This window comes from Nannospalax galili, unplaced genomic scaffold (assembly GCF_000622305.1).
Source record: "Nannospalax galili isolate Female #2095 unplaced genomic scaffold, S.galili_v1.0 scaffold1082, whole genome shotgun sequence".
Lineage (NCBI taxonomy): Eukaryota > Metazoa > Chordata > Mammalia > Rodentia > Spalacidae > Nannospalax > Nannospalax galili.
The window spans coordinates 2521161-2547950 of NW_008348580.1; the positions used below are offsets into that span (position 1 = coordinate 2521161).

At 42.4% G+C, this 26790-nt stretch overlaps 1 protein-coding gene across 1 annotated transcript in view; it reads left to right on the plus strand.

The window, feature by feature from the left end:
• The first annotated feature begins 2156 nt into the window (after positions 1-2156).
• Positions 2157-26790, plus strand: part of Haus6 (HAUS augmin like complex subunit 6) — a 51983-nt gene continuing 27349 nt past the window's right edge. Inside the window, exons 1-8 of the mRNA XM_008845545.3 lie at positions 2157-2890; positions 7143-7238; positions 9291-9369; positions 11516-11648; positions 16112-16259; positions 19313-19378; positions 19858-19906; positions 21810-21980. Of these exons, the coding sequence (XP_008843767.1) occupies positions 2766-2890; positions 7143-7238; positions 9291-9369; positions 11516-11648; positions 16112-16259; positions 19313-19378; positions 19858-19906; positions 21810-21980 (867 nt within the window). The 5' untranslated portion in view covers positions 2157-2765. The remainder of the gene's footprint in view (positions 2891-7142; positions 7239-9290; positions 9370-11515; positions 11649-16111; positions 16260-19312; positions 19379-19857; positions 19907-21809; positions 21981-26790) is intronic.

Here is a 26790-nt window from a genome sequence, read left to right on the forward strand (position 1 = left end):
CATCAGGGAGCCCAAGGTAGGAACTCAGGGCAGGAACCTGGAAGCAGGAGCTGGAGCACAGGACATGGAGGAATGCTGCTTACTGGCTTGCTCCCCTGGCCCCTGCTCAGCCTGCTTTCTTATGCAACACAGGCCCACCTGCCCAGGGGGGGCACCACCCACAATGGGCTGGGGCCTCCCATATCACTCATCAAGAAGATACCCTCCAGCCATGGCCACAGGCCAGTCCAATAGAGGCAATTCCCCTACTGAGGCTCCCTCAACCCAGGTGTGTCAAGTTGACACAAAGCTATCCAGGTCACATGTGTAGAAACCATAAGCTTTCCAATTCTTGTCCCCAAGCTATGATGTTAACATTAATATCACAACATAAGACAGTACAACCTTAAAAACCCAACAGTCCTTTAAAAAAAATCCAACACTTAAAAGTCCATAGTCTCTTTTAAAAGTCTCAACTGTGGGTGGGCTTCTGTAAAATCCAAAACAAGTACTGTCTTATATCAAAGGGAAGAATCGGGCACACCTAAGCAAAACCAAAGTCCAGCAAAGTAGCTCGAGACTGGACATCTGGGATTCACTCATGATCCTCTGGGCTCCAAAGGGTACTGGCAGCTCCACTGCTCTGACTCTGCTGTCCACAGCACACTCAGCTCGTTTTGCAGACCCAGGTCAGCTCCATTCCACACCTGCTGCTGTCCTTGGTGGTCGTGCCATGGTCCCGGCTCCTCATGGTCCCGGCATCTCCAAAAAGCTGGGGTAGCCAATGAAACTGAGGCTACACCTTCACCAATGGTGTCTTCTTGCCTCTTGGGGTGCAAAGCCTCAGATTCTCTCCATGACCCCTTCAATCCTGGGTTTGCAGACCCAGGTCAGCTCCATTCCACACCTGCTGCTGTCCTTGGTGGTCGTGCCATGGTCCCGGCTCCTCATGGTCCCGGCATCTCCAAAAAGCTGGGGTAGCCAATGAAACTGAGGCTACACCTTCACCAATGGTGTCTTCTTGCCTCTTGGGGTGCAAAGCCTCAGATTCTCTCCATGACCCCTTCAATCCTGGGGTCTTTGCTGCAACTGAAGCTGCACTTTCACCTATGGCCTTTCCTGGCCTCTGCCTGCCAAGCCTCAGCTGCTCTCTGTGACCCCTTCATGCCTTCAACACCAGAACCATGCAAGAGACTCTAACACATTACCAAGTCCAGCTTCCAGCTTGAAATAGAGGTGTGGGTCCCCTCTGTGTGCTGACCCCCAGAAGATACCTCCCAGAAGACTCCACCACAGTGATACTGGTCTCTTGTTATTTACAGCTGATTTTTCAGCCCCAGCTAACCAGTATCAATTGTCCCAGTAAAGCAAAGGTTTTGCTTCAGGTTCTGATCTCTTCTTAATCACAGCTGATTCTTCATCTCTAGCCGACCAGAACCCAAAGATTCCCAATCCAAAATCTCACACGAACAGCCCTGATAGTCTCCACTTCCCTTTGAAGCTTCACAAGCCAGGCCTCCATCGTCTACAACTCAGTGTAATTGTTCCAAGCTCCACTACAACAAACTCTGAGCACGCAATGGCTTTTCCAGCCCAAAGTTCCAAACACTTCCATGGTCCTCCCCAAAACACCAAGGTCTGGTCTGTCACAGCAATACCCTACTCTCTGGTACCAATTTTTCTTTCTGCTGTTCTGTCAACTCAAAACTAAACCCCAATCCTGGTTCATGCTTGAGAGAAGCTTTCGTATGCTGAGATCTCCACTCAAAATGACAAATGCTTCTCAGGACCGTGCAGCTTCTCCAGAATGCCGCAGCCATAATAGCTATTCTGAACAAGATGGAGTAACTTAGGTTAAGTTGCACCTGCACTGACATACACACATCCCCCACCCCCGACCCTGTGCATACACATAATTAAAAACATAAATATTTTTTAAAGGTGATTTTTCAGGGCCATACACCTAGCACTTTCCCCACCAGAGTGGGCTACAGTGCTCCAACTAGTTTTTATTTTTTATGTTTTTAAATTGAATTTGTGTGAACTTCTAACATCTTAATCATATTTAAACTCCCCTCCCCTATCTGCACTCTTCCATTGTCCCCTCCACCGGATTTCATGCATTCTGTCATATATGTTAAGGGTTATGGAGCCACATTTGTGTCCCCAAATGTTCCTCAGTGTGAGCTCATCTATTGAAGCCTAGTCAACCTACTTAGCGTCACTCCCTTAAAGAAAACCAACGCTCTCTCTTCCAGTGGTCATCGGTTCCCACAGTTCCTCAGCTAAGGTTGGGGCTTCATATCCACTTCTATGCTGACCTAACAACCATCCAGTACCATGTAAACAGGACCCTGAAGCACTAAGAATGAGGCACTCCCAAGCGACAGCCTCAGAGCAAGTTGTTGGACACGCAATGCACTGTGGGTCTTGGAGTTTCTGGGGTAGGGCATGACGGGACGCACGGGCGCACTGCGTGATGGGAGATAAAGCCCGCTAGGGAAGGCCAGCCCCAGAAGTAGAGTAGCGCAGGCGCACTTCGCTCTTTTGCAGCGCGGGAATCTCCGTTTGTGGTGGCTTCACTTGGGCTGTGGCAATCCAGCTTTCCTTACAGGCTCGGTTTCCTGAGCGCTTTCGGCCTTTTGAGGGCGGTGGCTCCTGGCGAGAAAGCAGGGGGTCAGTCCTGGGCCGCGCGACCGGAGGCCGCCGGTAGGAGCGGCCCGAGGGTTCCCAGGGCCGTCTGGGCCTTCGCTTCCGTCCTTCGTCGTCGCGAGCCTGCTGTGAGGATGAACTCGGCCCCGGCCACTTTCGAGAGGCAGCATCTCTGGATGTACCTGCAGGCGCTGGGCTTGGATCCCGCCCGGGTCGCTACCTTCGGCGGGAAGCCCGTGGCGCTGGCGCACCTTGGAGTGTAAGGGGCCGGGGCTGGCCGGGCGGGGGCGCGGCCCCTGGTGCTGCGGTGGAGAATCCGTTAACGGAGCTCGGGCAGCTTGCTTGGCTTAACCGTGCCAGGTGCTCTACGTGTAGCGGGCGGGAGGCGGGAGGCGGGAAGCTGAGACCGTAGCGTAAACGCCTTGAGGATTCCAGGGAATCCTTTAGGATTGAAGATAGTTTTTACGTTTTGAATCAGGAAGCTAAAACGATACAGTTAAGCAAAACAACAACAACAAAATAGTGTGCTGGATAGGTTACACAGTTGGGTGGAGACAACCTCAATGAAGGTATTGACTCCATTGGACTGGCCTGTGGCTGTGTCTGAGCACTTTCTTGACTGTTGAGTGTTGTGGGAGGCCGCAGCCCTTCTGGGGGTGCCACCCCTGGCATGTGGACTTGTGTTGTGTAAGAAAGCAGAGTGAGCGCGGGCCAGAGGAGCAAGCAAAGAGCAATCGGTGTACGTTCGTGGTCTGTGCTCCAGGTTCCTGCGCTGCGTTCCTGCCTTGTCTTCCCTTGGTGATGGACTGAGCTGTGAGCCAAATATACCCCTTCTTCCCCAAGTTGGTTTTAGTCAGTGTTTTCTTTCTTTTTTTTGGTCTTTTTGAAACAGCGTCTCTCAATAGCCCCAGCTGGCCTGAATTCGCTTTGTAGACCAGGCTGGTCTTGAACTCAAGGAGATCCGCCTGCCTTTGCCTTTGGAGTGCTGGGACTAAAGGCGTGGGCTGCCATACCCGGCAGCTTTAGACATTTTTATGCAGTCTTGGTTATATAGGTGTATAAAATGGGTATACAAATAAAAAATTTATTAATAATAGGTGATAAATTTATTTTAAAATTCTTTGGTATACATATAATTTTACTATTAAGGATGAAGGCAAGTTTGCATACTGACATGAATGTGCTTATTTTGTCATAAAGAAGTAAATCTTGGTTGAATGTTCAATACTGCAGTGGCTGTGGTATCTTACTGTTTGTCTTTTAGAGTTGATTAATATTTGACTTTATAATTGTCAGTATTGAGAATAGTCCCTTGCAAAAATATCTGTAAAATAGAAGTATGTTTAGGATTTAGGGCTATGTGCTGGATAGCTTTAGTGTGAACTTGACACACCTGGGTTGAGGGAGCCTCAATTGGGGAATTTCCTCTATTGGACTGGCCTGTGGCCATGTCTGAGGGGCAGCTTCTTGATGAGTGATGTGGGAAGGCCCAGCCCACTGTGGGTGGTGCCACCCCTGGGCAGGTGGGCCTGTGTTGCATAAGAAAGCAGGCTGAGCAGGGGCCAGGGGAGCAAGCCAATAAGCACTGTTACTCCTATGTCCTGTGCTCCAGCTCCTGTGCTCCAGCTCCTGCTTCCAGGTTCCTGCCCTGAGTTCCTACCTTGGGCTCCCTGATGAACTGTGTGTGACCTGGGAGATGCAAGATAAATAAACCCTTTCCTCCCCAAGTTGGTAGTGGTCAGAGTGTTTTCTCACAGCAATGAAGAACAAACTAAGACAGGGTCTCCCTGAGGGTCTCCCTGTAGCCCAGGCTGGCCTTGAACTCACAGAGATCTGCCTCCCAGTGCTGGGATTAAAGGTATGCACCACCATGCCCGGCTTTTATTATTATTATTTTTAGTTTTAGTTTTTTTGCCTTTTTGAAGCAGGGTCTCCCTGTAGCCCCAGCTGTCCTGGAACTCACTATGTAGTCCAGGCTGGCCTTGAACTCACAGAGATCCTCCTGCCTCCCAAGTGCTGGGATTAAAGGCGTGTGCCACCACACCTGGCTAATTTATTTATTTTATGCATATGTTTTGCCTGCATGTATGCAAGTGCACCAGTACATGAAATACCTTTGGAGGCCAGAAGAGGCTGTCAGATCCTCTGAAACTGGAGTTACAGACAGATGTTAGCTGCCTGTGGGTGCTGAAAATCAAACCTGGGTCCTCTGCAAGAACAGCTGTGTTCTTAACCACTAAGCCATTTCTAGCCCCCCAAGATATGCTATTTTGATGCATGCTGAGGAATGATAGTAGGAAAACATTTTTTGTTTTCTATAATGAAACCATTGTGTTTCTGTAAGAGCAGAAACTGTTTATGTACAGTAGAAACACTGCCATTATAACATACAGTAGTCTTGAGCGCAGTCCCTCTGGCAGCCTTCCTTGGATGATGAGTGATGGCATGCATAGTACAAAGTGCACACATGTTGTATGCTCAGAACCAAGGCAGTGGTGATTACCTATGGTGCAACATAGGTAGTACTGCCAGAAACACCTGATTCATCAGCTGATTTGAATTTTTGGTCATTGTATGTTCAGAAACCTTTTACTGTTGCCACATTTTTCACTATCCCCACATTCAGTTAATGTGACCCCAGTAGGGTGTTTCAGCCCACATTTTGCAGCAGCAGCTGGGCTTTAGGCAGTGTCTGTTATGTTCCCCTGTTAAAGGCAAAGAAGAATTTGGGGTACATTGACCACATCCTATTTTCCCAATCTGTTTTTTGAGATAGCGCCTTACTCTGTAGACCAGGCTGGTCTCAAACTCCGTATGTAGATGGGGATGTAGATCTTAAGCTCCTGATCATGCTGCCTACACCTCCCAAGTGTTAGTCCAAGGATATACAATCCCACCTGGTTAGGCTTCCGTTTTGCTTATTTTATTAATTGTGTGTGTGTGTTTGTGTGTGTGTGTGTGTGTGTGTGTAGTGCTAGGAATCAGACATGAGGTCTGATCTATGCAAGAGATCTATGAGCTATGCCTCCAGCCTCTGTGGTAAGTTTTGTTAAAAAAGTATATTATTTTTATTTTATGCTTTATGTGTATGAGTGTATTGCCTGCATGTATGTAAGTACACCTGTGTGTCATGCAGTGCCCACAGAGGTCAGAAGAGGGGGTTGGATCCCCCATCCAGCCCCCTGTGTTAACTCTTGATTCCTTATAGACGTGGATTTTTTTCCCATTTTTTTATTTTTTACTTTGTTGTCTTGATTAATTAGAGAAATTAGAGCAATAAAAACTAATGAATTTGTGTGATGGGGACTGGAGAGATGGCTCAGTGGTTAAAAACACTTGTTCTTGCAGAAGACCCGGGTTCAAATCCCAGCACCCACATGGCAGCTAACAACTGTCCGTAACTCGGTCCAGGGGATCCGACAGCCTTTTCTGTCCTCGCACGACACAGATGCACTTACCTACATACATACACATAAAAGTAATAAAACGTTTTTAAAAGTTAAAATATTTAAAAAAGTGTACTGGTTGCTTTTGCAGTGGACCCGGGTTCCATTCCCAGTACCCACATGATGGTTAACAACCATCCGTAACTCCAGTTCCAGGGGAATCCATTGCTCTCTTCTGACATCTGTTGGCATTGCGGGACATGGATGCACTTACACACATGCAGGCAATACATTCATGTACATAAAATAACAAACTTAGAAAACTATTTTCCAGGTGTGTTGGTGCACACCTTTAATCCCAGCACTGAGGAGGTAGAGGCAGGCTGATCTCTGTGAGATCAAGGGCAGCCTGATCTACATATTGAGTTCCAGGCCAGCTGGGGCTACAGGGAGACCCTGTCCCAAAACGAAACAAAACAAAAAGCACTACCAACAACAAAACCTAATGACTTTACTAGCATTATATCATAATGAATTCTGGAATAAAATAATTATTAAAGACTTGGATCTGGACTCAAGTAACATTTCAGGCTTTTCCACCTTCTGGTTATAAGGTTTCTTGGGAGCCAGTCTTTTTGGTTTTCTAAATGTAAGTTTCCTCATGTATAATGAAAATAGTCAAATTAGTTAATAAAATATTACATGTTAAAGCAAATGGTAGAGTACAAATTAACATGTTGGAGATGAGATGAATTGCTGTCTGTGAAAGATGTAAAGTGATACCTGACAGATAGCAAGCTCAGTAAATGTTGGCTGCTGCTGCTGCTTGGAGAGTGCTGGGTGGTGTCGTCTTCATCTCATAGGGCATATTCTTTGTCTAGTTAGGTTTTCCACCCTTTTTTTGTAGAATGTTTCCTAGCAATAATGCAAGAGTTTGTTTTCTATTTTCTATTAGAGAGCTGTTTTCAGAATCAGAAAACAAAAGCTTTTGTTTTTCTTAACTGATTGTGAAAAATTAATTTGCCTTAACCTCTTGAAGAGAATGGAAAGACTAATTTGTGTGAAATGTTTAGTTTTTGATCATGTGTAGCTTTATTAATCATTTTTTTCCTTTTAAACCACCAGGAACATGTTTGACAAGCTGAACCGTGATGCCTTTCATATAGTTTCTTATTTTTTGTTTCAAACACTGGATGAGTCTCTTGCCAAGGAGGTTTTCAAGTAAGAAAAATTCATTTTTGTTTCTTAGTCGTTCTGTCATTTGAAAATCGACTATTTTTTCCCCCCCCCTTGGTCTTTTTGAGACAGGTCTCCCTGTAGCCCCAGCTGTCTTGGAACTCACCAGGCTGGCCTCAAACTCACAAAGATCGCCTGCCTCTGCCTCCCGAGTGCTGGGATTAAAGGCATGCGCCACCATGCCCGGGGAAAACCGACTATTTTTAAAAATTTTTATTTTAGATTTCATTTTATGTGTATGAGTGTTTTGCCTGCGTGTGTGTAAGTGCACCCATATTGTGTAGTGCCTGAAGAGGGCATTGGATTCCCCTGGAACTGAGGTTATACATGATTGTTAATCGCCATGTGGGTGTTAGGAATTGAACCTGGGTCTTCTGCAGGAGCAGTCAGTGCTCTTAACTGCTGGCCCGTCTTTTCAGCCCCCCTACCCTTTACAAATTTTTATGATTTTACTTTTTGGTTTTTTGAGACTAGGTCCTGGTTGGCCTGACATCTGTTATGTAGATCAGACTGGCCTTCAGCATGCAGTGACCTCCTTCTTGAGTACTGGGATTACAGGCATGTACTACTATGTCTGGCCATTCTGTTTTTTTTTTTTTTTCTAATGTTACCTCATGCCTAGTACTTTACTTGTAGGGAATCTTATTTGTTCTACTTGTGTTTTTTCAATTCCCTGTAAATTCTTACTATCTTATTCAGTGATATATATTTAATCAGTTGCTGTAGGCAAAAATCATTCCTATTTAAATTTAGCCCATTATATACTAATGAATATTTTAAAATTAAGAAAATAAGAATGTGAACACTCAGTATTTTTGTTTTGTTTTGTTTTTTGAGACAGGGTCTTCATGTAGCCTCAGCTAGCCTGCAACTTGCTATGTAGACCAGTTTGACCTCAATTACAACCTGCCTCTGCCTCCTGAGTGCTGGGATTTAAGGCATGTGCCTCCATGCCCAGCCACCTACTATTCTTGATTCTAGATTACATTGTATGTGATTTTGGATTTCTTCTTTCTGAAAAATTCATTGCTGGATATTGTGCATGCCTGTGATTCTAGTACTTGACAGTTTGAAGCAGGAAGATTTTCAGCTGGAGGCCAGCCTAGGCTACATAGCAACTCCCAGTCTCAAAAAACAAGTTTCTGGGACATATTTTTATTTGAAATATTTTTTGAAATCCTCATCATTTCGTTTAGGGCTTCTGTCCAAATAAATAGAGATTTTCTGATATTTTCCCTCAGTGAAAAACGTTATGGTTCCTTTTGAGGATTTCAGAAAATGTAAAGACAGAAGTAAACATCTAAACCCACTGAACTGAGAATATCACTATTGACATTTTAGCTTTTCAGTCTTTTTCCTGTGTATACTTGATTACTTATCTTTTGTACTAGGGATTGAACTTACAACCTTGTGCTAGGCATGTACTCTACCACTATGCAGCCCAGGAGGGCCTCCAGCTTATGTGGAGCCTCCTGTCTCAGCCTCAGGAGTGCTGAGATTGCAGATGTGAGCCACCCTGCCTGGCTTAGTTATACCTTCTTTATGCATTAGTCCAGTGGATCTGTTGAGAATGTTATCTGTAGCTAATTTTTGATAATGTTTTTGTTTTTTGGTCTTTTGACACAGGGTCTCTGTGTAGCCCCAGCTGGCCTGGAACTCACTATGTAGACCAGGCTGGCCTTGAACTCAACAGAGATCTGCCTGCCTCTGCCTCCCGAGTGCTGGGATTAAAGAATTTTTGCTAATTTTAATAGCTGTTCTTTCTTTCATTTAAGGTGTGTGTGTGTATTCATTTATTATTTGTACTAAATTGAATTAATTTTACACCTATAAATATTTTCACCTAGGGAAAAGACCCATTTTTCTTATAATTGATGTCTTTAACTGAAATCTAAGAATATTAGCTTTAATTCACTTTGCTTTACGGTTTCTACTATGGGAGATAAATTTGATGTGTTTTAAATTTTGCTCAGTTTGAGTTTGTGGGGGAGGCAAGCAGGGATTCCTTAGTCTAATGCTTTTATTTTTGTTTTTAAGAGATTGCTGGCCTCCATTTGACCAAAAAAGTGACACTGAGTTCCGGAAACATTGCTGTGAATGGTTAAAAGAGATCTCTGTAAGTATGCAGACATGAAGGAGGGCTGGGCATGGTGGTCATGCCTGTAATCCCAGTGCTTGAGAGGCAGAGGCAGAAGGATCATTCCCATTTTAAGGACAGCCTGGTCTATGTAGTGAGTTCCAGATCAACCAGGGTGTCATAGCAAGACCCAGTCTCACAAAAATAAACAACAAAAATCCTTTAAGGTTGGGGATATAGCGCATGGTAGAGCACTTGCCTAGCATGTATAAAGCCCTGTGTTCCATCAATAGCACTGGAACCCCCTCCCCCCCAACCAAACTATACTTAATTTTTTTTCAAAAGGAAAACCTGTGTGTGTGCGTGTGTGCGCATGTACTTTACCATGGTGCAGCCACTGTGTGTGTAGGCCAGAAATTGACATTGGATGTCTTCCTTGATTGTTCTCCACTGTATTTGAGGCAGGGTCTCTTGTTATACTTGAAGCTAACCAATTCCTGCTACTGTAGGTAGCCAGCTTGCCATGGGAATCCTGCTTTCTGACCCTAAAAGTGCTGTGATTACAGGCGGCTGTCATGTCTGCCTCACCTATATGTGGGTTCTGGGAATCTGGACTCTCAGCCTCATGTTTGTATCCCCCAAAGTGAAATCTTTTTCATAACTCCCTCTTTTAAATTTTTTGGATTGATTTAGTTTTTTATTTTATATCTGTGAGTGTTTTGCCTGCATGTCTATTAAGTGCACCAGTGGAGGTCAGAGGAGGGTGTCAGATTCCCTGAAACTGGAGTTACAGATGATTGTTAGCTGCCATGTGGGTGCTGGGTCTTCTGCAAGAGCAGCCAGTGCTTTTAACTGCTGAGCCATCTCTAGTCCCCCTCCCTTTTGTTAGACTTTTTTTTAAGTTCTCACTATGGAATTCACTCTTTGTAGATAAAGGTGGTCTTAAACGCAGAGATTCATCTGCCTCTGCCTCATGAAAGCTGGGATTAAAGGCATGTACCACCACTTTAACACCCCTCCTCCCCTAGGTGCTAGGATTACAAGTGTGCATCATCATGCCCAGCTTTCTTTCTTTCTTTTTTTTTTTTGGTCTTTTTGAAACAGGGTCTCACTGTAGCCCCAGCTCTCTTGGAACTTTGTAGACCATACTGGCCCAGGGATCCACCTGCCTCTGCCTCTGAAGTGCTGGGACTGAAGGTGTGTGCTACCACACCCAGCTCAGCTTTCTTTTATGTGAGTTCTGGGGATCAGACTCAGGTCCTTGTGCTTGAAAGGCAAATATTTTACCCGTTAAGCTAATACTTTTATGCTAACAATATGTAACGAAATACTGGTTGGCTAATACTTTTTTTAAATTTTGTTTATTATTTTTATTTTATGTGTATGCGTGTATTGCCTGCATGTAGGTAAGTGCACCCATGTTGTGCAGTGTCCATGGAGGACAGAAGAGGCTGTTGGATACCCCGGAACTGGAGTTACTGACAGTTGTTAGCTGCCATGTGGGTGCTGGGATTTGAACTTGGGTCTTCTGTAAGAACAACCAGCATTCTTAACCACTGAGCCATCTCTCCAGCCCCATGGCTAATATTTTTTTGATGTTTTTCTTATATGGGATCCTGTGTGATTCTGAGAAACTAGTTAGGTCTATGTGTCTCTGCACCTCTTGCCCCCCCACCCCCCACCCCTACTACTAGAAATAGACTTTTGGTTCCTGGGAGTTTATGTTACAGGTTTTAGTTTAAAGATTACTTTTTGACTATACTTTTCAGCTTTTCCCCTAAATTCATCAATAATTATGATTTTATTATTACAGTTATCTTTTGTTACCATGTCCATCTAAAGTTTAGAAAAACCAAACAGTTCAACCATGGTTCAAACAGAATCATCCCTGTGGATCATTTTATGTTTAAAGAATGATGTGAGGAGAGAGTGGACTGGGGGATAGTGGCTGCCAAATCTTAACCTTATCTAACCATTTTCCACTCTTTAATGGAATCCAGTCCCTCCAAGCCACTGTGCTGTGAAGGGGGCATGCTCCTGGTTTAGCTCTCATTGCCCTACACAGAAAGATCGTGATGTTTGCGGCCTCTGGTACAAGGTTGTCACAGTCTTTGAAAGATAGTATGATATAAATGAGTTATTGTTGATAAAGCTTTTGGGTCATCTCATCTCTTTTTTTCTACAGGCTGAATGTGGAAGTAATTTTCCTCAAGTTGTTGGCTCACTGTTTCTTTCTCCTGGTGGTCCTAAGTTTATTCATCTGATGTATCATTTTGCAAGATTTGTTGCAATCAAATATATTAAAACCAAGACTAAAAGTAAGTTAAACTTATAGAAGGACTATATTTTGTTTTTGTTCTTATGTTGTTATTTATACTTTTAAAATTAAGAGCAAAATGTGTTAAACCATTCATTTAACTCACAAAATAAATGGTTAATATTCTCCTGGAACTATAGTTGGAAATCTCATAATGGACCTGTTATTTGTGTTATTTTATTATATTCTCTTGTGGGGGTTGGAATACATTTTCCATAGGAATGTTAGATAATAAATATTTTAAGCTTTATGGACCACATAAAGCCTGTGGTATATGGCTCTTCATTTTGCTTTGTTTTTTCAGCCCTAAGCCATGCTTGGTGGCACTTGGGAGGCAGAAGCAGGTGGATCTCTATGAGATGGAGACCAGTCTGGTCTGCATAGTGAGTTCCAGACTAAGTTGGGCTATAGGGAGGCATACACATATACATATAGTCTCCTGGTCTGGTGGCACATGACTTTAATCCCAGTACTTAGGAGGCTGAGACAGGAGGATCAAGAATTTGAGGCTAGCCTATGCTGTATAAGTTCCAGGCAATCCTGGGCTGTGTAGTAAGACCTTGTTTCAGGAAAACCAATGCAAGAAAACTACTTCAGACAGACATGTTTTCATGTAGAAACGATTCTTAACCTTGTTGACTCAAAACAACCAGTGGGCCAAATTAGCCTTCTAATCCAGCATGTTCAATATTGCTAGGATGGCCTAGAAATTTCTTTTGGTTACTGGAATTGTGTTGATAATTTCTATTTCAAAGAGTTTTGATTTATTCATAGAAAGCAAATAAAATTTTAAGGTTAATAAAATGAATGCTATTTGTAATTTATTAACTATGGTGTTGCTTTATTTTTACTCATAAAACATGGAAAAGAAAAAGACAAAAATGACGCATTGAACCGTCTTCTAATTTCCCAAAATAACTGCTGTTTGGTTTGTTTCTTTTTATTTTATTTTTCTAAAACATATTTGATTTTTTTTTTTTTATTATTTTTAATGTGTATGAGTGTGTTGCCTGCATGTGTATAAGTGCACTTGTGTTGTGCAGTGTCCGAGGAGGTCAGAAGAAGGTGTCAGATTCCCTGGAACTGGAGTTAGCGGTGGTTGTTAGCCGCCATGTGGGTGCTGGGAATCAAACCGAGTCCTATGCAAGGGCAGTCAGTGCTCTTAATTGATGAGCCATCTCTCCAGCCCTTTATTTCCTTTTATTTTTAAATGTATATGTGTATAAATTTTATTTATTTTGAATAGGTAGTACTTTCTCTGATTAAAAAAAATCAAAACTATGAGAAGTCTAACGTTCACCCTATTTTTTATTTTTTATTTTTTGGTCTTTTTGACACAGGGTCTCCCTGTAGCCCTAGCTGGCCTGGAACTCACTATGTAGACCTGGCTGGCCTTGAATTCACAGCAATCCCCTACCTCTGCCTCCCAAGTGCTAGGATTAAAGGTGTGTACCACCACTCCAGGCCTGCACCCCTATTCTTTAATTGCATTGTTTCCATTGGTTGGTTAAATTTGTAGAAGCAACAGTGTAACCAGTAATATGAGCAAATGCTCCCTGGCTCTTTCCCTCTCTCTCCTTCCCTCTCTCCCTTCCTCCCTTCCTCTTCCCCTCCCGTTTTTTCCTTCCCACTCTCCTGTTACCTGCCCCAGTCTCCCTAGTACTGTGATGACAAATGATACTTCCCCAGCAGTTCTTTTGTTTTTTAGAAAATACAACCATATGTACACATAGATAAGCAGAGACCTATAAATTTAAAGAAAGCAAACACCCACATACAAAAAACCCAAACAAAGCATAAATAGAACCAGGTGTGGTGATGTGTGCTTGTAATCCAAGCACTGGGAGGCTGGGGCAGGAGGATTTCAAGTTGAGGCCCAACCTGGGCTGCATAGTGAGTTTGAGGCCTGCCTGGGTTACATAGGAAATCAGGTCTCCAAACAAGTCTGGTGTGGTGGTGCTGGACTATTATTGTAATACTTGGGAGACTGAGGCAGGAAGATTGTGAGATTGGGGCCAGCCATGTTAGCCTGGGTGACATAATTGAGACTCTTGTCTCAAAAAAACCAACTAACCAACCTTCCAAACAGACAACAAAAAAAGGAAAAAGAAATTTAAAACTGGACTTGGTGGTCCATGTCTTTAATCCCAGCACTGGGGAACAAAGACAGGTTATAATACAATCTCAATAATACAATCTCTTGAGTTCAAGGCCAGCCTGGTTTACATAGGGAGTTCCAGGCCGGACCTTGTCTCCAAAACAACACAAAACAAAACAAAAACCAAATCTATCAAAACCAAATAAATGAACAAAACTTATAATATAAACCTGATTTTGGATCTTTTCCCACTTGGAGATCATTGGGTGTTCATAAACTTTTCTTGTTCTTTCTCCTTAGAACTGCTTAGTATTATATGGAACAAATTACATTGTTTAACCAGTCTACTACTGGCAGACATTTGGCTAACTTCTAATAGAAGAAGAGTGCTACAGACTAAACTGTGTATGTGTATGAGTACATGTATTGAAGTATGTGTGTGAACATAAATTAATTCCTGAAAGATGATTTGCTTAATCAAAGGAAACACGCATTTGTAATTTGCTTGATATTACCAGATTATTTTCTGTGGAGATTAGTCAGTTTATACTTCCATAGTTTTTTTAGTATGACAGGTTATAATACAGTCTCAATTTAGCTTTAACTTACACTCCTTTATGGTTAGTTACTGAAACTTGGTTTTGTATGTGTAAGAGTAGTTTTTCTCTTTATATTCATGTCCTTTGTCTACTTTTTTAGTTTTTGTTTTTTTCATTTATAGAAACTTTTACTGCACCTTTCTGTGTGTGACATACAGGTTTTTTTCCTTTGATCTAGTTTTTAGGCATGACTTTTGAAAACATCTATAATCATGCTTTATAAAGTCACATATTTTAAATATAATGCAACATTAACATTCAGCCAATTTCCTTGTAAGTAGATGATTTGTTCCAATTGCGTGTAACCTAAACTGTTTTATATTAATTATATATGTTTGGATTTTTCATTGTTTTGTTTTGTTTAGAGCTGGGGCTCATGTAGCCCAGGCTGGCCTCAGACTCTTACTCTGTTGCCAATGCTGGCCTTGAGCACTTGCTGGTTAGTTTTTGTCAACTTGACACAAACTAGAGTCACCTGGGAAGAGGGATCCTCAGTTGAGTAGTTTTCGTCATCGTGTTGGCTGTGGTCATGTCTGTGAGACATTTTCTTAATTGCTGATTGGTGTGGGAGGGCCCAGCACACTGTGGGCAGTGCCATCCCTGGGCAGGTGGGCCTGGGCTATAAAGAAAAAAAGTGGAGCAAGCCAGTAAGTGTGTTCCTCCGTGGTCTCTGCTTCAGTTCCTTCAGTGACTTCTCTCGGTGATAGACTCACTTGGAAGACTCAGATGAAATAAACCCCTTCACCTCTAAATTGATTTTGGTCAATGGTTTTTTTAAAAAAATATTAGTTTTTATGTGTATGAGTGTATTGCCTGCATGTATGTGAGTGCACCTGTGTTGTGCAGCACCTCCATTGGATTCACCTGGGACTGGAGTTAAAGACAGTTGTTAGCTATCGTGTGGGTGCTGGGAATCGAACCTGGGTCATCTGCAGGAGCAGCCATTGCTTTTAACCATGGAACCTACTCTCCAGCCCCTTGGTCAGTATTTTATAACAGCAACAGAAAGTAACTAGGAAAAGCTCTTAATCCTCCTACCTCTGCCTCCCTAGTGTCAGGATTACAAGTGTGCACCACCATGCCCAATTATGTATTTGGATTTAATAAGGGTTTTTTGTATATTAAGGTTTCTGAACATAGCTTGCCATATTTCTGATTTAAAGCAATTCTAGTCAAGATTTTAAATGTCTTAGGTGACTTCTAAATTCAATGAATTAATTCCTATTAAGTAATTAGATGTGGAAGTTTCTGTGTGACATGCCGGGATGTGGATAAGTTGTGTTATGTGCACTATAGATAGGTACCCTGCTTTGCAGAATATCATTATCGTTACTGTGTGGATCCATGTTACAACAGGATTTATAGGGCTGGAGAGATGGCACAGCAGTTAAGAGCACAGGCTGCTCTTGCAGAGGACCTGGGTTTGAGTCCCAGCACCCATATTGTGGCTAACAACTGTCTATAACTCTAGTTCCAGGGAAATCTGACAGCCTCCTCTTACCTCCAAGGGCATTGCACGACATGGGTGCACTTACTTACATGTAGGCATACATACTCATACACATAAAATAAAAATAATAAAATATTTTAAAAACAATAGATTTATAGATTAAAAACCTGGACTGGATTCTTCTTAGCATTTACTGTGGTCCTTAGCAACAGTGAATTGGCTGATAAAATGGCAGCAGTTTTGTTCCCTCTGTTGGCCTTACTAGAAGCATAGGTAAGCTAATGGTGATGTTTTCTGTGATCTTATCTTCCATATAGATTCTTCTCCACATTTTGCAGAAACATTTAACGTAAAGCCACAAGATATGCACAAGTGCATTACCAGATGCCATGTAGCACGTAACAGATTTTTACGTATTTTGCAAAGAGAACATTATGTTACCCAGAAATATCAGGAAAATGCACAGTAAGTAATTTGAAATTAGAAAATAGTTTTCTTTTTAGTAAATGTCATCAATGTAAGTAAGCAGAGAAATAATCCATGCCTACTTCAAATCTTTGGCTATTAATTTTGCATTTTAATTTTTTTAACATTTTGTGTGTGAGTGGGTGTGGGCATGTGCATGGCACAGTGCTCCTGTAGAGATCAGAGGAAAACCAGCAGGAGTCTGTTCTCTCCTACCATGTGAGTCTCAGGGATAGAATTCAGGTTATTAGGCTTGGAGGCAAGAGCTATGTCTTTGGCCTAGTTTTTTATTTTAAACGTCTGAAGAAAGTACTTTAAAATTTGAAGCATGAGATATAAATGAATGTTTAGAGAAAAAGAAAATACCTCTTTAGATAAAAAGTTTAATTTTTCTTTTAATTTTATTCTTTTTTTTTTGTTTTGTTTTTTGAGACAGGGTCTCCCTGTAGCCCCAGCTGGCCTGGAACTCACTATGTAGACCAGGCTGGCTTCGAACTCACAAAGATCCACCTACCTCTGCCTCCCAAGTACTGGGATTAAAGGCGTACATCACCACACCTGGCCAATTTTATTCTTTTATGTTCATTGATTCACCTGAGTGTGGTGGCGCATGCCTTTAGTCCCAGCACTCAGGCACATCTCTGTGAGTTCAAGGCCAGCCTGGTCTACAAAGTGAGTTCCAGGCCAGTTGGGGCTATAGGGAGACCTGTCTCAAAAAAACCAAAAAAAAAAAAAAAAAAGTTTATTGATTCAAGAATTTCATACACTGTATTTTGATCATGTTTAGACCCCTCCCGTCTCTATCCTCCTTGCCCTCCACACCACTTCCTACTTCATGACCTCTATTAGTAATCAAAAATCCCATCTATCTTTCCTTTGGTTATTTTGAAACAGGGTCTCCTCGCAGCCCTAGCTGGCCTGGAACTTACTGGGTAGACCAGGCTGGCCTTGAACTCGGAGATCTGCCTGCCTCTGACTCCCAAGTGCTGGGATCAAAGGTGTGCGCCACCACACCCTGCTCTGTAATCTGTAATTCTTACATGCCGATTGGCCAAAGTAAGGGCACCCACCTTTTCCTTTATAAGTGGTTTTGGGTCAGAATACACCCAGGTTTCTTCGAATGGAATTTTCACTCATTTTCTGTTTTCTCCTGCACACTGCCTAGGATTGTCATGTAGGGACTTCTCTTTTCCTCAGAGATCAGAAATCCTTGCATTTCCTCATCAGAGTCAGTTCTTTGCAGCCCCAGTGTATGCAGGTTACTGGGCTGTCCCAGGGTACCACATAGCACAGTCACCATACAAGAACCCCTGGTTCAACCGGTTTCTTTTTTTAAATTTTTAAAAAAATCTTTATTATTTTTAGTTTATGTGTATGAGTGTATTGTCTGCATGTATGTGAGTGCACCCATGTCGTGCAGTGCCATGGAGGTCAGAAGAGGGCTTCGGATTCCCCTGGAACTGGAGTTAAGGACAGTTCATAGCCGCCATGTGGAGTGCTGGGAATTGAACCCAGGTCCTCTGCAAGAGCAGTCAGTGCTCTTAACCACTGAGCCATCTCTCCAGCACCTCAAGGGGTTCTTGAACTGGTTGACTTAGCACAGAGTTTTTCAGAGTTGTGTTTTGCTGAGAGCTACTACCATCTTGGGTCCTTATCCATCTCCCCTCTCTCAAATTGCCAAGTCCCTTCTCCACTATGCCTAGTTTATCACTTAAATGATGACTGAGTGTCAATGGGTGTTCTGTACAGTGGCCACTTGTAGGAGCAGATGTTGGGAAGAGAGGTGGATGTGGGCGGTAGCAGCCATCTCCTGGCTGCCCTCCCCTGAACTCCCAGGGCAGAGGCCCACACGAGTTATGCAGGGTCTGTACCACCCACACGCCTCCTTTACTTATTTTTAAGTCTTTTTTTGAGGCAGGGTCTTGTTGTAGCCCCCGGTGGCCTAGAACTCACTATGTAGACCAGACTGGCTAAGATCTCATGGAGATCTACCTGCCTCTGTCTCCCAAGTACTGGGATTAAAGGAGCATGCCATCATGCCCAACTGTTTAATTAAAAAAAAAAATTTGTTTATGGATTTATTATTTTTATTTTTGTGTATGAGTGTATTGCCTGTATGTAGCTAGGTGCACCCGTGTACTGCAATGCCCGCAGAGGTCAGAAGATGGTGTGGGGATTCCCCTGGAATTTGAGTTACAGATGGGTTGTTTGCCACCATGTGGGTACTAGGAACTGAACCCGGGTCTTCTGTAAGAGCAGCCAGTGATCTTAACCGCTGAACCATCTCTGTAGCCCATGTCTTAACTTTTTTTTTTTTCAGACAAGTTTAAACATTTGTAGGCATGATGGTGCACACCTTTAATCTCAGCACTTGGGAAGCAGAGGCAGGCAGATCTCTTGAGTTTGAGGTCAGCCTGGTCTACATAGCAAGTTCTAGTCAGGGCTACACAAGTGAGACCCTCTCTGTTTAAGACCCTCTCTCTAAAAAACAAAAACCAAAAAACCTGTTTTTTTTAAAGAGAGAGAGAGAGAGAGAGAGAGAGAGAGAGAGAGAGAGAGAGAGAGAGAAACAGCTTTTGGAAATTGGTTTTCTCCTTTCGCCATGTGGGTTCTCGGGACTAAATTCCGTTTGCTAGACTTAAGGGGCAAGGGCTTTTCCCTGTGGAACCCATCTTACTGTTCCCTCTCCATTTTACGATTGTAAACATTAGAGTAAGATATCTTTTTAAAATATTTTTTTTTCTTATTTTTTAAGCTATAGAATGTTTTGAAGTTGCCTGAAAACTGAAGTGCTGCCTGTTAGAGAGAGTTTCATTTTACCACCTAGAGACAAAGGTGACGGAGCAGACTCCTCCTTCCTGACTCCACCATTCTGCTCAAAGAAGTCTTAGGGCACACCAGCCCAGAAGCTGTGGTAGCTCGCAGTAGCTCTGGTAGAGAGTCCTCTAGCCAGCTGTTGGGTGTTCTCAGAGGCTTTGAGCAAAGATAGAAAAAGAAAATACTCAGTTAATTATATTGAAAGTATAATTGTCATTTTCTGTGTGTTCTTACAGACTGTCAGTTAAGCAACTACGAAATTTGAGATCAGAATGCATGGGACTACAAAACCAAATTAAAAAGTAAGTGACTTTTAAAGCTGGAATTGACCTTAGGTAGTAGTTTATATCTTGAATTTTACAGGTGAGAAAACAGTACTAGAAACATTAGTAAGGTCACATGTCATTAGATGGTGATGCCAGGACTAGAACATGGTTGACTCCTAGTACAGTTCTTCTAAAAATCATTGTTGCTTTGAACTTGAGTATTATTATTTTAATTGGAATGACTGTGGTCAAGTTTGCAGACTAATTAGTGTTTTGTTTTTGAAATTACCATGTGATTTTTTTTGGTCTTTTTGAGACAGGGTCTCTTCTGTAGCCCCAGCTGGCCTGAAATTTGCTATGTAGACCAGGATGGCCTTGAATTTAGAGAGATCTGCCTGCATCCGCCTCCTGAGTGCTGGGACTAAAGGTGTGTGCCACCATGCCCAGCTTACGTGTGCTTTTTTTTTTTTAAATGTGATTTTATTATAACTAGTTAAATTGTTTAATTTTTATAGAATGGAACCCTGTGATGACCAAAGTAATACTCAAGAGAAAATTCAAAAGGTAAGATAACTTGTTTTTTTGGACAAAGTTTCACTGCGTAACTGGTCTCAAATTTGGAATTCAGCCCGTTTTCTGAGTTATGCCTAGTCCTGTCCTGTCCTGTCCTTTTTCTTTTCTTTCTTTTCTTTCTTTTTTCTTTCTTTCTTTCTTTCTTTCTTTCTTTCTTTCTTTCTTTCTTTCTTTCTTTCTTTCTTTCTTTCTTTCTCTCTCTCTCTCTCTTTCTTTCTTTCTCTCTCTCTCTGTCTCTTTCTTTCTTTTTCCCTCCCTCCTTCCTTCCTTCCTTCCTTCCATTTTTTTATTTTATGTCTATGAGCCTATTGCGTCCATGTATGTAAGTGCACCCATGTCACACCTGGATACATGTGGAGGTCAGAATACAATTTGTAGAGTCAGTTTTCTCATCATGTGGGTTCTGGGGGTTGAACTTAGTCTTAGCGTTGTGTGCCTTTACTTTCTGAGCCCTAATTTTTTTCTTTTGTTCTGGGCTTTTTGAGACAGGGTCTCCCTGTAGCCCCAGCTGGCCTGGAACTCACTATGTAGACGAGAATGGCCTCAATCTCACAGAGATCTGCCTGCCTCTACCTCCCAAGTGGTGGGACTAAAGGTGTGTGCTCCACCGTACTCGGCTTTTTTTTTTTAAATTACATATATGTGTGTGTCTGTGCTTGTGAGTGCAAGTGCCCACGGAGGCTAGAGGTGTGAGATCTACCTGGAGCCGGAGTTACCAGGTTGTGAGCCACTTGATGTAGACACTGGGAACTGAATCCAGGTTCTCTGCAAAAGCAGTACAAACTTTTAACTGGTGACCCATCTCTAGCCTCGTGTTTAATACATTGTAACATTCAGGAAGACAGACATTAACATGGATATAATTATCATAGTTTACCATTTTCCCACTTTTTTATAAAACTTATTTTATAAAATATACATATATATGATATACATAAAATATTTTATGTATATGATATTTTGCTTGTATGTACATAAGTGTACCACATGTGTGTAAACCCATGGAATGTGTCAGATCCCTGGAACTGGAGTTACAGACAGATGTTAGCTGCCATGTGGGTGTTGCGAACTGAACCTGGGTACTCTGCAAGAGCCCCTGTACTCTTAACCACTGAACTGTTTCTCCAGCCCTGTAAAGTTTGAGAGAAGGTGTCATGTAGCCGAAGCTGACCTCAAACTCACTGTGTAGGAGAGGATGACCTTGAGTTTCTGATCCTCCTGCTTCTACCTCCTGTGTGCTGGGATTAAGGCATGTAAGGCATGTTCCATCATACATTCCTGAGGTATGTGGTGCTGGGGCAAGCATTCTACCCACTGAGCTCCATCCCTGGCACTGTAAATTCCTTTAAACTGTAACCTAGATTTAGAAAGAATACAGGTCATAGTGTATAGTCTGACAGAATTTCAAGGGACAGTGCTTATGTGACCTGAAGGCCTCTTTCGTTCATAGTCTTTTCACCAGACGATAAGCACTATCCTTGCTTACATTAAAAGATCAGTTTTAACTAGTTTTGGACTTTATATAAATGGGAGTTAGTAATGTATTCTTCTCTGTAGACTTTGACTCAGTAGTTTTGATATTTATCCATGTTGATGTGTGCAGTTGTGCGGTAGATTTATGGCATATCAGAATATAGAAAATTTTAATTATTGTCTTGGTAGTGTAAAGATTTCTTAAGTTTTTGAAAATTATATGAGTTATGTTTATCTTAAGAAATTTGTTAGTCTCCAAGCGCCTTTGAAATAAGATCAGTGCTTTTGTACATTTACAATATGAATCTCTGGATTCATCCCAGAAATACCTTATTAGAGGTAAAGAAATATTTATGCTTACATTTCTTTAATATACCTGCAAATTATGTGTGGACTTTGTGTTTTGTCTTTGTTTTCAAAGGTTCGGTCTTTGTGGACTTTAATATGCGAAACGCTCATGGTTTTGGAAAAGGAGAGAGAAGTTGTTAGTTCAGTCCTTAGTCTTGTTGACCAGTATACTTTAGATGGAACTGATGTTGTTCTTAATGTCCCAAAGCTTTTACTTGACAAAATTGAGAAGCAAATATGTCAGGTAAGCATTTACTATTAAGGAAAAAGGAAACTATGTAATTACTTTATATATTATGCCTTGTTTCTTTTTGTTTTTCCACTGCTTTCAAAATTTATTTTCTTGGTTATATCTAGTAAAGTCTTCATAAAAAGGGTACTATCAAAGGTGTGCATATTTGTGTTCACTTGCTTTTATTGTTTCTTCTACCGTTTACAGTCTTATTTCATTCAGAGTAGAGAGCATAAGATTGCTTAGAAGGAAGATGGTAGTGTATTAGTTCTTTACATTTTATTTTGTGTGTGTGTGTGTGTGTTTGTGTGTGTCTGTCTGTCTGTCTGTCTGTATAGGTGATAGTGTGCATGTAGAGGTCAAAGGATATCTTGTGGGAGTCTGTTCTCCCTTTCCATGATGTGTGTTCTGGGAATTGAACTCAGGTCATCAGGCTTGGTGGCAAGTGCCTTTACCTACTGACTTATCTTACCGCACCCACTGATCTGTCTTACCACCCCCTGTATTCTTTATAAATTCCCTCCTGTCTCAGCCTCCATAGTGCTAGGATTATAGGCCCCACCATGCCCAGCTCTCTAAATGTCCTTTTAAAAAGTTTGTATACTCTGGCTTTTTTCCTTTTAACTCATCTGTATTTACCTTTTAGAGCAGAATGTGACTTGGGCACTACCTTTCCATTCACAAACCGTGTTGAGTTGCTTTCTAAGACCTAGGGAAGCTTAGGGTTTTGTTCCTCAGTCTGTTATTTTGGAAGATGAGCCACTGGGGCGTTGTTTCAGCAAACCCTGTCTACTTCCCTTTTATCTTGATGCTGTCAAGCATTCTTTTTAAAGGCTTCCTTCCTTTAGCTCTGTGATGGCTATACCTGCGTTTTCCTGTGGGTTTTCAGACTGCTGATACCAGTTTGTTCTTGTAGTTCCATTTTTTCCTTATCAGTTTTCTGTTGCTGTGATAAAATACCATGACCAAGACAACTTAGTGAAGAAATCTTATTTGGGCTCTCAGTTCCAGAGGGCTCAGAATCATTAATGGGGTTTGGGGGCCATGGCAGCAGGCATCCGGAGCAGGAAACTGGTTGGTTACATTTCCATCTATAGGCAGGAAGCAGAGAGCAGTCTGGAAGTGGGCAAGGCTATGAACAGTCAAAGCTTGCCCCCAAGGAAATACTTCCTTCCTCAAGGCCACACCTTCTAAACCTCTGCATACAGTACCACCAACTGGGGATCTTATACCAAGTGTTCAAATACTTGAGACTTTGGGGGACAGTTTTCATTTAAAACACCACAATATCTAATTTAAAATGGATGTGTAGCTTCCCCATGGTTTCTTTAATGCCTTTCCCTCGTTGCAAATTTATCTACATTTTCTTAACAATGCCATGGCTTTAACAGTTTTTATACAGTGTTGCACAAACCACCCCCCTCCCCCCATGCCCCTGGGAAACCCGTATACACCCGCTGGGATCCCAGGGCTGACAAAAAGGATAGGATACCTTCTATTTGGGTTTTGCATAGTTTATGACATCCAGGAGGGGGTGACTTACAAAGGAATGAACTCACATAGGCTTTTTCTTTTCCATGTTTGAGATGCCCACCATCCCATCCGTGGTCTTGGAGCTCTGTTCCAAAATGGCAGCTACCTCTCCCCTTTTTCCCAGTGCTCTCAGCGATTCTCTGCATTGGTGTCAAGACCCTCCCCTCTGAGTCTCTGGGAGTTCAGTTCTAGTTGCCTTGGTGGATGTGCCTACCCAGCACTCACCCGTTCCTCCGGCTCTCACAGTCTTTCCACGAATCTCCTGCAAGGATCCCTGAGCCTTGGAGGGGGTGACAGATGCAGGATGATTTTTCTTTTATTGTGGGAGATACTGACCTCTTGGGGCTTCCATCATTCATTTTCAAGATGTGGCTTCTGATCCATCTTAATGGTGTCTCCCCTATTATAAAGACAAATGGAAAGAAGTAGACACATCTACACAAACATGGGTGCAAATACAAATGCCTAGAAGATATCCCAGCAGGTGTACCATATTTATCAAACAGCATACTTGCAGCAGCTTCCCTGCTGGGGCCTATGGCCTTCCCTGACACAGGGTTGGCCTGCTCTACAGCACCAGATGTGTGCTCCACCACTAGGAGTGGGCCTTATCCAATTAGAACATTTGTCTACCAATGTTAGTTGAGCCATTATTGCACTAGCAGGCATTGCTTGCTTGGCATGTCCATAGTGTGCAGCATGCGAGGTCCGTCGCTGAGCAGAATCAGGGGATTCTTTTCCTCTAACCTTATGCATAGCGCCCTCTGGCACTATGAAAGCTTCCATGCAGTGGCATGGAGTTTTCAGCTTAGTCCTGGCTCCATCTCTCTTTCTCCCGAGCTCACATCATTCAGTGTTCAGCAACATGGCCTTACCTACCTTTTCTGATGTACAACTGGCATTAGTTGCAACAGCCTTGGTTAATTTGAGGACCTCTAGGATCTCTCTGGCCAACAGCTCGTAGGGGGCAACCCACTCCTGGTACTTACCCAACTATAAAAATCTTTCAGCTATAGCTGGCCTTTGTTTCTTCAGGTGTACTTGATATCCTTTTTTTTTTTTTTTTTTTTTTTTGGTCTTTTTGAGACAGGGTTTCCCTGTATGTAGCCCCAGCTGGCCTTGAACTCACAGAGATGTGAGATGTGCCCGAGTGCTGGGACTAAAGGCATGCACCATCACACCCCACAAACCTTTTTTGTGTCTGTGTGTGTACTTGATATCTTTCAAATGGGTTTCACATCTGTAAAACACTCAGGTTAACTATATATTAAATCAAACATAGACAAGGTCTAACACAGTGTGGAAAGATTTTATCCATTTGTATTAATTTTTTTCTCAGCAGATCTCTGTTGGGTACCATAGCATGGGAAAGAGGCATTAACTTGGTTACTTCTTTACTGTTATCCCTTTGGAGTCATTCTGCATTCTGAGGACTTTAAATGAAGCCTCTTTGTATCTTTTTATCCTTGATACAAGGATAGAAGTTCAAGTTGCCTGACCTTGCACCAGGCTAAGGAGGCAGAGGGTACCTCTTGTCCCTGCTGCGCCTGTTGGTTCCCTGGGTCAGGCAGCCCCTGGGTCTGCCTCCTGGCTGTAGCCATATCTGTTGACCACGCCTGGCTGCTGGGGGAGGCCCTGGTGGGAAAAACTGCCTCCACCCCTAGCATAGCTTTTCTCAGGAGAGAAATGTACCTTGTTTAATCTTTGGGGATCCTTAACCACCCCTGGGGCAGTTCTGTATGCCTTTTGTGAACTGTTTTTCAGATTTTAAAGCCTTCCAGAAACCCTTTAGTACCGAATTTGGTTTTTCATCAATTTTTTCTTTAGGAATCCGGGCTTGACATTAATCTTGCCACGTGTCTTCAAGTGACCCAAACGGACCTCTTTTTTCATCTTGTCCTTTTTATATCTCTTGCAAGTTGTTCTGTTATTCTACAGATATGTTTTACATGCTGGTTTGAGTCACTTAGATCTACTAAAGCCTCCTCACTTTACAAAGATCCCATTAAGGGACTTAGCAAAACCATTAAAGCGCCATACCATTCTTGAGGTCCCTGTTGAATAGCTTTTTCTTATATCCCTGGTGAATACAGTCCTATCTGGCCCAGTGAACTGGGCACTATATATTGCTTTTCTCATACCTAGTTCTCTCAGTAATGCCTGTCCCTCTTTTATGGTCTTCCAACTCCTGCTAATCATGGGAGTCTCAATTGGTGATGACTGAGTATCTTTAATGCCTTGCACAAGCCATTGTATTAGGGACAGCTCCCCCCACCCTCCGCATTGGCCTAGATTAAACAGCCTGTGTGTGTCTCAAGGACGGATGGTTAGTGCTATAACTCAGCTGTGATGCTTCTGAAGGACTTAAACTAATATTATTTGCTCTCATTTCCCATACCCTCATGAACCATGTAATGAGGGTTCTTTCATTGCTTGTTTGAAAGTCTTTCCTAGTCCCAACAGTTCCAGTGTGGAGGATTTTCTCCTTGCTACAGTACTGTTAACATTTTTCTTTTTGTATCAAAGGTTGAATCTGAGGGGCAGCTTTAGCTACTTTTATTTCTAGGTTGTTTTTTCTCATTACTATCTTTTTCCTTGGGTCCTTTGACTCTTCATCCCTTAACCTTAAGCAAGTTAAAAATCTCCTTTTTTTTTTTTTTTTTTTTTTTTTTTTAAGCTCTCTCCCATGGTTTATTTGCAAGTTCTGAGGCTAAGATGGAATTTGCCAGTAACTCTTTAGTCTTTTCAGCCTCCACTGGGGCCATTGCCTTTGCAGCGAACAAATCTTTTATTATGCAAAGAAGTGGCCAGGCCACCTCTCTGGATTCCCCTTTTGCTTCCAAGGCTTGTAAAGTTTTTTCTAGGCTTTCCACAATCCTTAAAGAATTTTCACACACATGTGGCTGTGACACCCATCTCTCAAGCAACTGAGCTATTTTACAGCATTTCAGGATGACTGCGACCTGGGGAAAACCAACAGGATACCTTCTATTTGGGTTTTGCATAGTTAATGAATCCAGGAGGGGGTGACTTACAAAGGCATGAACTCTCATAGGCTTTTTCTTTTCCATATTTGAGATGCCCACCATCCCACCCGTGGTCTCGGAGCTCTGTTCCAAAAGGGCAACTGCCCCTCCCCTTTTTCCCAGTGCTCTCAGTGTTTCTCAGCGTTGGTCTCTAGACCCTCCCCTCTGAGTCTCTGGGAGTTCAGTTCTAGCTGCCTTGGAGGACATGCCTACCCAACATACAATAATATACTGAGTTGATATTTTTCAACTTTTCTTCTTCA